This window comes from Nyctereutes procyonoides, unplaced genomic scaffold (assembly GCF_905146905.1).
Source record: "Nyctereutes procyonoides isolate TBG_1078 unplaced genomic scaffold, NYPRO_anot_genome, whole genome shotgun sequence".
In the NCBI taxonomy this organism is placed as follows: Eukaryota; Metazoa; Chordata; class Mammalia; order Carnivora; family Canidae; genus Nyctereutes; species Nyctereutes procyonoides.
The window spans coordinates 1,952,666-1,967,290 of NW_026575124.1; the positions used below are offsets into that span (position 1 = coordinate 1,952,666).

General features: G+C 37.7%; 1 protein-coding gene across 2 annotated transcripts in view; it reads left to right on the forward strand.

Moving 5' to 3' along the window:
- The window catches only part of DIP2B (disco interacting protein 2 homolog B), a 222,471-nt gene that overhangs the window by 127,542 nt on the left and 80,304 nt on the right, over nt 1-14,625 (forward strand). For both annotated transcript variants that reach the window (XM_055336961.1, XM_055336962.1), the window contains exon 3: nt 197-325. In XM_055336961.1, coding sequence (XP_055192936.1) covers nt 197-325 — 129 coding nt within the window. The remainder of the gene's footprint in view (nt 1-196; nt 326-14,625) is intronic.

The following is a 14,625-nucleotide window of genomic DNA, read 5'->3' on the forward strand; positions in this document are numbered from 1 at the left end:
ATTACAACTCTAAGATTATATTTTTTAGCCTGGATGTCTCTGCATCATTTTTATGTATGTATACTGATGCTCTCTAATCATTTATTATAGATAAGGTAAGAGTACCACCTCAGAGTGTTGTGGGAATGCCATAAAGTGCTCAGAAAACTAGCTATTATTGTTGTCAGATAACCATATACCAAACTTCCTTTTTTAGAAGCCGATTCAGCAGTACAGAAGGAACACAGAAACCAGACACCTGCTCCGTCTGCAGCTCAAACTTCCGCTCCTTCTAAGTACCACCGAACTCGATCTGGGGGAGCCAGGGATGAACGATATCGATCAGGTAAGAAGGAACTGAAAGTTACCATCAGAATAGCTTTTAGTGACTGAAGTATGACCCCTATATCCTGAAAGCTTTTAATGTTTGTTTGTTTGTTTGTTTGTTTTTCCATTAAAGGGCCAACAGGTCTATATTAATTCATTCATCAGTCGTTTATTGAATATCTATTATGTGCCAGGTGTGGAAGATAGCCAATATTAGCTGGGGCTGTAGCAGCAAATATGATGCTTCTGTACTCAAGGGCAGAAGGGGAGTCAGGCAGGTACAAAGGCAACATGGGTAAATAACTAAGAAAATAGAGGGCTAGGCTCATGTAGGGTGGTACTGGGAGAGTTTAGTGAACTCTGTTGGAAGAGGCAGATCCTTCTGTGTTTGCCAGAGCTGTAGATCAAGTCTTTTTACTAATGGAGCTGGAACAAAAACTCAAAGATGAAATTTCAAGTTAGTTAACATTTTTTTAAAGATTTTATTTATTTATTCATAAGAGGCAGAGAGAGAGAGAGAGAGAGAGAGAGGCAGAGACATAGGCAGAGGGAGAAGCAGGCTCCATGCAGGGAGCCCGACGTGGGACTTGATCCTGGGTCTCCAGGATCACGTGTTGGGCGGAAGAAGGTGCTAAACCACTGAGCCACCTGGGCTGCCCTCAAATTAGTAAACTCTTAACCTTTATTTCTTCTGACCCAAAAGGTACCCATAAGAAGGGAAAAGACAACGTGCTGTGGCTGGCAGTGGGAAAGTGCCCCTGCCATATCATGGCCGGGACTGGTGAGCAGAGGGACAAATCATAGACCCTTAGGAGGACCTGTGGCATAGCAAGCCCATCTCATGCCCACCTGTTGTCCACTGTGCTAAGGCAATCTCCGCAGAGCATTCACTGTCTTAAGAAGTAGAATTAGGCCATCAACCTAATTGCAGTGCTCTTTTTCTTCGGATTTTGGACTCCTATACCAGCCAACCTTTAACCTTCTCTTGAATTGGAAAACAGAGTGTATATCATATCCTTTCAGAAGTTGTTTTAGAGAGAACAAGGAAAAGGACATGGTTGCAGAGTTGTGCCAGACATTTTGTGAGCTGATTTTATTAGATACATATTTTTATACGCAGAAAGGAGGGAATGAGAAGTGTTCCATTAAAAAAACAGAGATTTTACATGCCACCCCAGAATTTTCCCTTATACCTAACCTGGTCTTGAGCGATCGGGGAGGCTTTCTCAGAGAGTAAGATATTTAAACTACGTCATAGCAGACAGACAGTGTTAGGGAAGTAGCATCAGGTAGTAGACCTGAAGGGAGTTCACTATGGCTGGAACTTAGAGTGCAAGGATCCAGAAAGAGGTGGGAGACTAGTCTAAGGAAGATTACCAGGGAAGAGATCTTAAGGAATCTTGAATACCATTGAAGGGTTTCAGCAAAGTAGTTATGTAGATTTGTGTTTGTTCTAGTGGTCTCTCTGGCGGCAGACCTCATCTTTGCCATATCTGTGTCCCCGGGCCTGGCACAAGGTCAAACATATATAAAGGCTAAATACTTTGGAGAAAAGAAAGAATAACAGTAGTTACTAGTTAAGGAATGGATTCGAAGGAGGTATGGCTGGATCTAGAAAAACCTCTCAGGAGCTGCTCTTTGTTGCCAAGACCCAAGCCTGATTTCCTAGACCCCATCACTGCCATTTAAGGCTGGAGTCCAGGTTCAGCAGCAGTGGGTTCTGACCAGTCCAGAAGGGTTTGGGCTTCTAAACTCTCATCCCAGGCCTTCTGAGAGTTTTGTGGATTCCCCCTCTCCCTTTTTTGTTTGTTTTTACAGCGTATAGTAAAAGAACTAGTAAGGAACCAAAAAGGTGATTCTCTGCATCCTATGCCCAGACTGTTCACATACGGAAAAAAAGCTATAGTGACCGTTAGTGTAAAATTTTGACTCAGCCAAAACCCGCGAGCTCCAGCCCCTGTTCTTCTTACACTGTTTCTTTCAGATTTATCCCAAATGTGGGGAAGTGTAGTCTGTGAATCAAATACTGGTTAGTGGACTGTAGAGTCTCTTGGTTAGGTACAGGGGTTTTAAGAGGGTTTAAAAATGAGTAGGGTTTTGGATATTTGTCTCACAGGACTTTTTCTTCTAAAGTAGTAGCAAGCAGGCCAGAGAGGAGGCAAAGTGGGGATGAAAAGGTGATTTAGAAGCCCTGAAGATACTGAAAGCTGTAAGTATACTGCAACACTGTCACGAGGGGAACATGAAAGAGGAGGCATGCAAGCATAGATTTGGGGTGAAAAATTCCATTTTTCCGTATATTAGGACTTAGCCAAATTACTTCCATACCTAAAACTTACCTAATTAGGAATTACTTAATCAAAGGAAAACTAAACAAATTGTGGCTTCTGTGAATAAGAGGAAGTCAACAGTAGCAGCAGAAGTAGAGCAAATAAATGGTAGGAATTGTTGGGAGTTGATCTTTACCTCTTTGCCACCCTATCCTTAGGAAGGATTACATTTACATGGCACGTGCAACAGTGACGAAAAGACATAGGGTGTGTTCAGTAAAAGTCACAAGCATTCAGAATAAATGGATGCGTCTACAGCAAAGACTTAATGATGTTAGTGAGCATTACTGGAAAATACTTTCTTGTTTGGTTGAGGATTATTAATACCTACGACATTTCAACCAATCATAATCAAATCTAAGTAGACTTAGTATTGCATATTCCAGACAAGGTATAAAGAGCTTATGAGCTTATATTTATTCAGAGTTAGATCTGATCTGATTCTGTTCTTTGCCCTTAGCCAAGAGGTTCTGACATTTCAAATACACTTATTAGTCCCCCTTTTTTCCTGCACATCAAGGCATGATGCACCTTCCTACACATGTGTTATGGTCACAAGTATAGAAAATATGCAATTGATGCCTGAGATAAAAAGTGATCTTATGGTAAGTCATTCTGACAACTCCTTTAAAGTTAAATTTTAGGGACACCTGAGTGGCTCAGCTGTTGAGCATCTGCCTTTGGCTTAGGGCCTGATCCCAGAGTCCTGGGATCGAGTCCCACATCACGCTCCCTGTGAGGAGCCTGCTTCTCCCTCTGCCTGCCTCTCTCTCTCTCTCTCATGAATAAATAAATAATAGCTACTTCAAACAAAGCAACAAAAACAAAAAAGGATTTAGGGTCTTTCTATTACCTTTTCAGCGCAAACACTAATGCTGGAAAAGGATACCCAGCTTTCACATGCTTCTGGCAGAGATAACCGAAGTCAGCGGTGTCTGGGGACTGAACTTCGGAAGTGACTTCTTTATCAAAGATCAGAATGAATTGTATGCTGGTGAATGAATCAAATCCAGTTAGAAGAGTTGCCTGTTTTGATCAAGAAGGGGATTTGCTAATATAGAAACTGTGAACATCTCCTTTTGACACTGATGTATGGGTCAGGGCTTATCTTGTTAGAATATTGATGGGTGGTTTGATTGGTCCTGTGGTCTGATGCTAGAATTCTTATGGCAGAGAACATGCTCTGTAATCATTAATTATCCAAATGTTATGTGCCTTGTGAAGCTTGATCATTGTGAATAATTCCCTAGTTTTAGCAAGTTTGCTATTACATGTTTCATATCATGCAAAAATGATTCTGGAACTGTGGTATTTTTAATAACTGAGCATTTGATTTGCTGTTGTTGAGGAAGTGCTTTTTCTCAGTATAGCAGTTAATCATTTGTTTTCCGAGATAGCTAAGAACTGTAATTTTATCTAATATAAGGGCAGTTTTCACATTTTAACATGTCTGAAATCAAGATACGTTTTATATAGGATGGCATCATGGATTCAGTAAAATACGGCAATCTTGATTCAACTAAGTAAACCTCAAGGACACTAAATAGCATAATAAATATAAATGCAGCGTAACACTAGTTCAGAGCCATAAGTAAGTTGGTACTGTGGTATTAAAGGTAACAGCACAACATTTTGGCAATGTCTTTAAAACTTTAAATATTCATCACTATTTACCCAGAAATTCCACTTCCTAGGAATTTATTTTATGCAAATACCTATATATGTACACAAAGATATGTATGCAAATATAGTTGTTATAATATCATTCACAATAATACAATATAATAAGTTATAATAGGTCCACACAATGGAATTTTATGAAAGTTGATTTTCAAATTCTGTGAAGGCTCATAGAAGGTCAATGAGGTAAATTTTTTTGTGCAGATATGGAGAGATGTACTGTAAATGTGTGTATATATATTTTTTTAAGATTTATTATTCATTTTAGAGAAAGAGTAAAGGAGAGGGACAGAAGGAGAGAGAAACTCTAAGCAGACTCCATGCTAAGCGTGGAGCCTGACATGGGGCTCAATCTTGCAAAATTGAGATCGTGACCTGAGCCGAAACCAAGAGTCAGACCTTAGGACTGTGCTACCCAGGGACCCTGAAATGTACAAATGTGTTTTTAATAAATTTAAGACAATGTGTAGCATATGATTTTTGTAAATACTAATAATAACAATAATTATACATATTATCTACACAGATGCAGAAACCGGGGAGAATATGTAGCAGATTATTGAGGTGGGATTAGTTCTGAGAAGTGCTGGATCTGGGGAAAATTTTCCCTTCAGCATTATATGTGCTTACATCTTTTTCCAATATGTGTATTAATTTTTTCTCAGGTTTTTTTATTGCAGTAAAATATAAAATATATGTAACATAAAACATATTCATTTATTCTTAAAGATTTTATTTATTTGTGAGAGAAACACAGAGAAAGAGAGGCAGAGACATAGGCAGAGGGAGAAGCAGGCTCCCCGCAGGTAGCCCAATGTGGGACTGTATCTCCAGACCCCAGAATCACGCCCTGAGCTGAAGGCAGACGCTCAGCCACTGAGCCACCTAGGTGTCCCATATTCATATTATTTTTAAACAAACAAAAAATAGCACATGGTTTTTTCCTTTCTTTTATTGAGGTATAACTGACATATTACATTAGGTCAGGTATACAAAACAATGATTCGATATTGTGAAATGATCACCACAATGAGTCTAGTTAGCATCCACCACCATCCCCAGCTACAATTTTTTTTTCTTGTGGTGAGGACTCTTTAAGATTTATTCCCTTAGGGGTACCTAAGTGGCTCAACAAGTTAAGCATCTGATTCTTGATTTCGGCTCAGGCTGTGATCTCAGGGTTGTGGGATCGAGCCCTGAGTTGGGCTCTGTGCTCAGTAGAAAAGTCTGCTTGAGATTCTCTCTCTCTCCGCCCCCCCCCACTTCTCTTTCTCTCTCTCTCTCTTTCTCTCTCTCTCTCCTCTCTTTCTCTCTCCCTAAATAAATAAAATGTTTTTTTAAATATTCTCAAAAAAAAAGATTTATTCTCTTAGCAACCTTCAAATGTATAATACAGTATATGTAATTAACTATAACCACCATGCTGTACTTTACATCTCCATGACTTAATTATTTTATAACTGGAAGTTTGTAAAAGATTGTTTTAAAAATGATAACCCTGGATAAATGATTTAAAGCCTTAAATCAATTATTGTTATTAATGATTTTTACTCTAAGTATGGATTCTTCTGCCTTAATACTGGCAGCTAAATGCAACAATAATTCCCTCTGTCACTCTAATTGAGAACTTTTTCTTTGTCCAAATCTGATCTTTGACATGGTGGCATTTGCTAAGGTGGCTACCATAGGTACACCAGGACCATTTTATTTCCATATTCACGTGCTTCCTTGTGCCAAGGAAAGTAAATTGAGTTTCGTTCAGCAAGAATTTATTGTAGACCTCCTATGAGTTGAGCACAATTTAGATGCTAGAGAAACAGAAATTCAAGAATCTTTTCTTAAACATGGGAATCCTTTATATAAGGTAGAGGCATCGTAGATGAGGGTGTGATAGGGGAAGGAACCTGGGAACCGGACATGGTTGAGGGCAAGCTTCATGGAGGTGTTGAAGTCCGGGTCAGTTTGAAGGATGAATAGCTATTTGCTATATAGATATTCCAAGCTAAAGAAACATAATCTGTACAGGGGAATGTGAAATGCAAGTTAAATTTCACTTAAATTAATATTTCACTTTCCCTTCCCACTAGTGCAGAGTGGTGCCAATATAAATGTGATACCCTTATGTTTCAGAACTTAGTAGTTGCTGCCTCTGCCATAATTAAAAATGTTAAAGTGGTTGGTATCTTAGAAATTGATAAAAGTGGGGGCATCTGGGTGGCTCAGTGTCTCAGTTGTCTGCCTTTGGCTTGGTCTTGATCTCGAGGTCCTGGGATTGAGCCCCACATTGGGCTCTCTGCTGAGCAAGGTAAGTCTGCTTCTCTCTCTCCCTCTGTGCCTCCCTCCTGCTCACACTTGCTCTTTCTCTCAAATAAGCAAGTAAAATCTTTAAAAAACTTGGTAAAAGTGGCATGACTACTTGATGGCTTCCAGGTAACTCTTGAACTGTACTCTTCTCTACTTAATGACTCAACCTGCCCGTGTGTCTGCCTTTCAGTCTGTCCGTTCCTACCTATCTCTGTGTCTGTCTGTCCGTCTATCCATTCATCCATTCTAACGGTTTAAGGACAGTGTCTGTTCTGCCCCATAGATGTACTTAAAGCCCATATGTCACTTACGCATCACATCTTAACCACTTCATAAAGATAAGCCAAGAATAGGAACAGCTACTTTAAAACTCTCTTTAAAACTATTTCCCATGCCACCTAGGCAGCCCTTGAGCTGTTCATCATTTTAAAAATGTATTTGTGAGAAATTTTTTTAATCCTAAGGATGCTAACATTTAAATTGTATTAGAGGTATTAATGCAGGTAGATAAATCAACTAGAGGTATAATAATTAGAAAAGAAAAAGTAAAACTGTATTTGCACTTAATATGATGTTTATTTAGAAAACTCAAGAGAATTAGTGGTAAAATTAATCTAATGACATAATTCAGTCAGGTAGCAAGGTATAAAATTATTACAGAAATAAAAAAAAATTATTACAGAAATCAGTAGCCTTCATATATGCAACCAATAACCAGTTAAGACATATAATGGTAGAGCAAACCTCATTTACAAAAGCAATAGAAAAGATAAGACCTATTTAGGAAAAATGTAAGAAATGTGTAAAGCCTTTATGAAAGAAACTTTAAAATACCCTGAAAGACACTGTAAACATGATAAATGGAAAAGCATCCCTTATCCTTTGATAGAATAATTCAGTGTGGGACGCCTGGGATCCCAGGATCGAGTCCCACGTCGGGCTCCCTGCATGGAGCCTGCTTCTCTCTCTGCCTGTGTCTCTGTCTCTCTCTCTGTTTGTCTCATGAATAAATAAATAAAATCTTAAAATAATAATAATAATAATAATAATAATAATAATATTTCAGTGTGACAAAGATAGTAGGGCTCACTAAATTAGCTTATAAATTTTAAAATTAATTAATTAATTAATTAATTAATTAATTTATGAGAGACACAGAAAAAGAGGCAGAGACATAGAGGGAGAAGCAGGCTCCCTGCTGGGAGCCCGATGAGGGACTTGATCCCAGAACCCCAGGATCACGCCTTGAGCTGAAGGTAGATGCTCAACCACTGAGCCACCCAGGTGTCCCTAGTTTATAACTTTAATCCAGTTTCAGTAACACTATCAAATTTATCTATGGAGCTAGAAAACATGTTTTTGAAATTCATTTGGAAAAATAAACATGTAAGAATAGCTAAGAAACACTGAAAAAAGAGAACCTGTGAAGAGTGACTATACTGACTAGATAGGAAAGTGTACCCTAAAGATTCTATAATTAAAACAGTGTGGTGGCTCCCAGGGTGGCAGACAGACAATTGAAATAGAATAAGAAGTGCGGAATAGACCAAACAGACCAAAGTACCTCTGGGATTTAGTGTATAATATAGCACTGTAAATCCCTGGGTCAGAAATGTACTTTTTAATAAATTGGTACTAGGACAGCTGGAAAAATATGAAGTAAATCCATACCTCACACCATATGCCAGCAAAAACTCCAAATGGATCAGATATCTACGTTTAAAAAAAAAAAAGCTAATACTGAAAGAAAACAATGAATTTTTCTATAACGTGGGCTTATAGAAAGCCTATGCGAAGAAGGTTTTCTGAGACTCAAAATCCAGATGTGATGAAAGACTGCATACAAAATGTTTTTACTGTGGTAAAAAACACATAAATTTACATTCTCAAAAATTTTTAAGTATACATTTTAGCATTAACTACGGCATATTGTTACACAATAGCTCTCTAGAACTCTTTGATCTTGCATGACTGAAACTTTATGTTTAATGACAACTCCCTGTTTCCCCCTCTCTCAGTCTCTGCCAACCACAATCGTAATTTCTACATCTAAAAATTTGAGTAATTTAGGTATCTCTTGTAAGGAGAACCATGCAGTCTTTTTGTTTTATTTCACTTAGTGTAACATCCTCAACGTTCAAGCATATGATAAGATTTCTTTCTTTTTTAAGGTTGAATAGTATTCCATTGTGTGTGTGTATTTTCTTTATACATTCATCCATTCATGGACATTTAGGTTGCTTCCATGTCTTGGGTATTGTGAATAATGCTCCATTGAACATTCTGTGCAAATATCCCTTTGGAACCCTGCTTTCAACGTTCTTTTGTTGTTGTTGTTGTTGTTGTTGTTTTAGATATATACCTAGAAGTGGGATTACTAGATCATATAACAGTTCTGTTTATTTTTTGAAGAATCTTCTGTACTGTTTTCCATAGCAGCCGCACCATTTCACAGTCCCACCAACAGTGCACAAGGATTCTATTTTCTCCACATCCTCACCAACACTTGTTCCTTTCTTTTATTGTTTTTCTTTTTTTCTTCTTTTATCCTTTCCTTTCCTTTTATTTCCTTTCCTTTTATTTCCTTTCCTTTTATTTCCTTTCCTTTTATTTCCTTTCCTTTTATTTCCTTTCCTTTCCTTTCCTTTCCTTTCCTTTCCTTTCCTTTCCTTTCCTGTCCTGTCCTGTCCTGTCCTGTCCTGTCCTGTCCTATGGCTATCGTATGGCTGTCCTATACCATTGTGGTTTTGATTTGCATTTCCTTGATGAATAGTGATGTTGAGCATGTTTTCATATGATTGTTGTTCATTTGTTTATCTTCTTTGGAGAAATGTCTACTCGAGTCCCTTGGCCATTTTAAAATTGGTCACTTGTTATTGAGCTATAGGAATTTTTTATATATTCTGGACATTAATGCCTTATCCAGTATATGGTTTGTAAATATTTCCTCCCATTCTGTAGGTTGCCTTTTCACACTTTTGTTACTTTTGTTGTGCAGAAGCTTTTTAGTTTGATGTAGTCACACCTATTTTTGCTTTTGTGCCTATAGTGTCATATCCAAGAAATTATTACCCAGGGACGCCTGGATGGCTCAGTGGTTGAATGTCTACCTTCAGCTCAGGGCATGGTCCCAGGGTCCCGGGATTGAGTCCTGCACTGGGCTTCCTATGGGAAGCCTGCTTCTCTCGCTGCCTACATCTCTGCCTCTTTTTCTCTGTGTCTCTCATGAATAAATAAATAAAATCTTTAAAAGGAAAAAAAAGAAATTATTACTCATTCCAAGGTTATGAAGCTTCTCCTCTAATGTTTTCTTCTAAGAGTTTTCTAGTCTCAGGTCCTGTGTGTAGGTTTATTTATTATGAGTTAATTTTTACATATATTGTAAAATAAGTATCCAACTTCATTCTTTTATATGTGGATATTTCAGGTTCCCTGGCAACAGTTGTTGAAGGGACTGTCATTACCAGTTGTGCAGTCTTGGCACCCTTGTAAAGGACCATTTGACCATATATACAAGTATTGGTTTCTGGGCTCTCTGCCTTATTCTATTGGTCTATATGTCTGTTTTTATACCAGTATTATGCTATCTTGGTTTCTCTGGCTTTCTGATATGTTTTGAAATCCGGAAGTGTGAGGCTTCCATCTTTATTCTTCTTTAAGATTGTTTTGGCTGTTTAGGGTTCTTTGAGATTTCATATATGTTTGAGGTCTGTTTCTGCCTTTTTAAAAATAAAATTTTATTTTAAGAATTCCAATATGATTATCATACAATATTATATTCGTTTCAGGTATACAAAGAGTGATTCAATGATTTTATACATTACTCAGTGCTCACCCTGATAAATGTCATCACCACACAACATTATATCAGTATTATTGATTTCCCTGTGTTCCACTTTTCATCGCTATGATTTTTTAATTTTATAACTGGAAATTTGTACCTCTTAATGTCCTTTATTTATTTCACCCACCTGCCCCACCCATCTCACCTCTAGCAATCATCAACCAGTTCATGAACTGCGTTTAAGAGTCTGGGGTTTTTTGTTTGTTCTTTTGTCTTTTTAGATTCCACATATACGTGAAATCATATGGTATTTGTCTTTTTCTGTCTTATTTCACGTATTATAACCCCTCTAGATTCATCCGTGGTATCGAAAATGGCAAGATCTTGTTATTTTTAATGGCTGAGTAATAGTCCATTGTGTATTTATACTATATCTTCTTTATTCAGTCTACCAGTAGATACTTGAACTGCTTCTAGATCTTGGCTATTATTAATAATGCTGTAGTAAACATAAGGATACATATATAATTTTTAATTAGTGTTTTTGTTTTATTTGGGTAAGTACCCAGTAGTGGAATTACTGGACCATTTGGTAGTTCTATTTTTAATTTTTTGAGAAATACTGTTTTCCACAGTGGCTGTACCAGTTTACATTCCCACTGACAGGGTACCAAGGTTCCATTTTCTCCACACCCTCACTACATTTGTTACTGTCTTTTTTATTCTAGCCATTCTGACAGGTGTAAGATGAGATCTCTTTGTAGTTTTGATTCGCATTTCCAGACTCTTTGTTTAGGGTTTCTGTGAACGTTCCATTATGTAGGCATTGGCCATTAATGATTAGCTCCATCTCCAACCCCTCTCCCCTCCCAAGAGGATGAAGGATAGGACTGAAAGTTCCAAGTTTCTAGTGATGTGGCCTCTCTAGTGACCAGCCCCAATTCTGAGGCTGTTAAGGAGGCTACCAAGAGTCACCTAATTAGAACAGAAGATACTCCTGTCACCCAGGAAATTACACAGGTTTTCAGAGCTCAGTGTCAGAAAATGGGGCAAAGACCAACTGTATATTTTATTTATTTATTTATTTATTCATTCATTCATTCATTCATTCATTCATTCATTCATTTATGATAGTCACACACAGAGAGAAGAGAGAGAGAGAGGCAGAGACACAGGCAGAGGGAGAAGCAGGCTCCATGCCCCGGGAGCCCGACATGGGACTCGATCCCGGGTCTCCAGGATCACGCCCTGGGCCAAAGGAAGGCGCCAAACTGCTGCACCACCCAGGGATCCCCAACTATATATTTCTTATTATGTCACATAATGTTTAATCTGCAACGTTGAGAGGGACCTATGGGAATATGAAGAAAAAGAAATTAACATAACTATATTATCCAATAGAATAATATAACTACCACAAGGGGCACCTGAGTGGCTCAGTGGTTGAGCATCCGTCTTTGTTTTTTGTTTTGTTTTGTTTAAGATTTTATTTATTCACGAGAGACACAGAGAGAGAGAGGCAAAGACGCAGGCAGAGGGAGAAGCAGGCTCCATGCAGGGAGCCCGATGTGGGACTCGATCCCGGATCTCCAGGATCACACCCTGGGCTGAAGGCAGGAGCTAAACTGCTGAGCCACCCAGGGATCCTGAGCATCTGTCTTTGGCTCAGGTCATGATCCCAGAGTCCTGGGATCAAGTCCACATCAAGCTGTCTTCAGGGAGCCTGCTTTTTCTCCCTCTGCCTATGTCTCTGCCCCTTTCTGTGTGTCTCATGAACAAATCAATAAAATCTTTTAAAAAGGAGTAGGTATGATTTTTTTTTATACAGTACTTTGACTCGGTATAAAAACTAAAAGAAATATAAATATTGAACTCCAGTTAGACTTGTTTTTAATAGTAATATGGGATAGCAATTTTGAAACTACTTTGTGTATTGTAGGATTGAGTGAATGAGTAAAATATATTGAGGGCTTTGTGAACCAGGTTTTCTTACTGTTAGAGAAGGGAGTTACAAATGCAAAGGGGAAGGTTAGAATGAATTCTCTGGTTTTGAAATGGTTATTCATATGAATTTAACGGTTTTTAAAATAGATGTAGGTATATGTGTATAAATATTTATTTTTATAATTATATTCCTTTATCCAGTGAAAGGGCTTTGAAGAAAGATACCTCAATAATACTGAGCATTCCCACTTTTAAGATCTTGGTTTCTAAATACCATTCTCCACTAAAAGGAGCTGAAGCTCTTCAGAGAAATGTATAGTTCCAGTGCTGGAGCAGGAAACATACCTGGAACATCTTAGACCAGAAAACAAAATACTGCTCAAAATGATGGGAATATGTCAAAAGGACATAAGAGCTAGTTTGATTTGGCCTAATTGGTCAAATCTGGGATAGTAAGACCATCAAAATAAGTAATGATAGTAACAATGGCCATGGAATAAAATGAGAATTGATAGGTCTGTATTGATATAAATAAATTGGGGGAGAAAGGGATGCTTTTATTTATAATAGAAAAACCAACTAATAAATACAGAAGGAATGAGTTATAAAATCAACATTTTGTAGCCATTAGAATAGTAATTGCTTCAGCCAAGAATCATCAACGGATGCCAAAACTAGTAGGTAAAAGTTTAATGAAATATGTAAGTTACAGTGTCTCAAAAGCATTCACCCATACATTATTTATTAATTACATAAAGGGAAGAATAGTAACTTTGCAGTGGATTTCTTTATTAGGCACCATCTTAACCAAGTAATCAAAGTTACTATCACCAGTAATGGTGCAGATGCTTCCTGACATCATGTTTTGAGAAGACATATTGCTTCTGTGGTATTCCTGCCAAAATGTATAATCTAGATCTAATTATGAGGAATATCAACAAGCCAAGATTAAGGGACATTCTACAATATAATTAGTCTATACAATAATGTCAAGGTAGTAAAAGACAAAAGTAGAGAAATTGTTCCAGACTATAGGATGATAGAAAGTTAAGACAACTAACGTAATGTGTGATTCTATATTAGGTTCCAGATCAGGAACAAAGGAGAAAAAACCTTTAATAAAGGGCATTATTGGACAGCCCGGGTGGCTCAGTGGTTTAGCGCCGTCTTCAGCCCCGGGGCCTGATCCTAGACACCAGGGATCAAGTCTCACATCAGGCTCCCTGAATGGAGCCTGCTTCTCCCTCTGCCTATGTCTCTGCCTCTCTCTCTCTCAATCTGTGTGTCTCTCATGAATAAATAAATAAAATCTTAAAATTTAAATAAATAAATTAATTAAATAAAGGCCATTATTGGGGCATAGTAGGCTAAGTTGGAAGATGGGTTGTGGGTTACATTATAGTTTTATCAATTTTTAATTTTTGGATTTTGGTAAATATACTGTGGTTATATAAGAGTATAATCCTTGTTCTTAGGAAATACATCTCAGCAATTGTTGGAGTTAATCCTACAGAATCAGGATTAGACATGTGAACTAAGGTGAAAATACTGAATTATTCTTGCTGTGAATAGTTGCTATGAATAGTAGCAAGCTTCAGAAGCAAAGTTGCTTAAATAAATTATGGCATATATAGTGAAATTCTATACAGCCCTTGAAAATTATGTTGTAGGTCTGTATTTACACCGAAAGATGTTTCTGGTTTTATTAGTGAAGGTTTTGTTGCATGAAACAGCCCAGCTCAGGCTACCTTAAATATCTGGGATAGGTCACAGAAGCAAGGGAACAGTTGAGAAATCCCTAAAAAAGAAGAGACAGCTTTGGGGGTCTCAACCCTGAAGTTCAAGAGCCTACCTTCTTTCTAGGGCATTATCATTAAAGTGACTCAGTTCTAGAACTCTTTTTCTTGATTCAGCTTAAATTTCCCCCTACCCTAATAAAAGGATCGATTGATCCAGGTCTCATATAGGGGTGCCTTTGCATAGCACAGACAGGCTTCTAAGGATAATTTGTATGTCCGCCAACTGGGCCCATTCCTGACAAGAAATTCTTGTGAACTTGGAAGCTACTTCAGTTGTTATCTACCTTCATAAGATTTTGTAAGAGTTTAAAAAAAATATCAAAAGTAGACCGTAAGTTACTGTGGATAGTATGATCCTAATTTGCCAAAATATAGAGTGCATTTTGTGGTGGGAGTGGAGAATCAGAGTTCTGTCAGGATATGTTAATTATGAGACTCCTGTTAGACTTCAAGAGGAGAACTGAATTCTCTTTTGGCC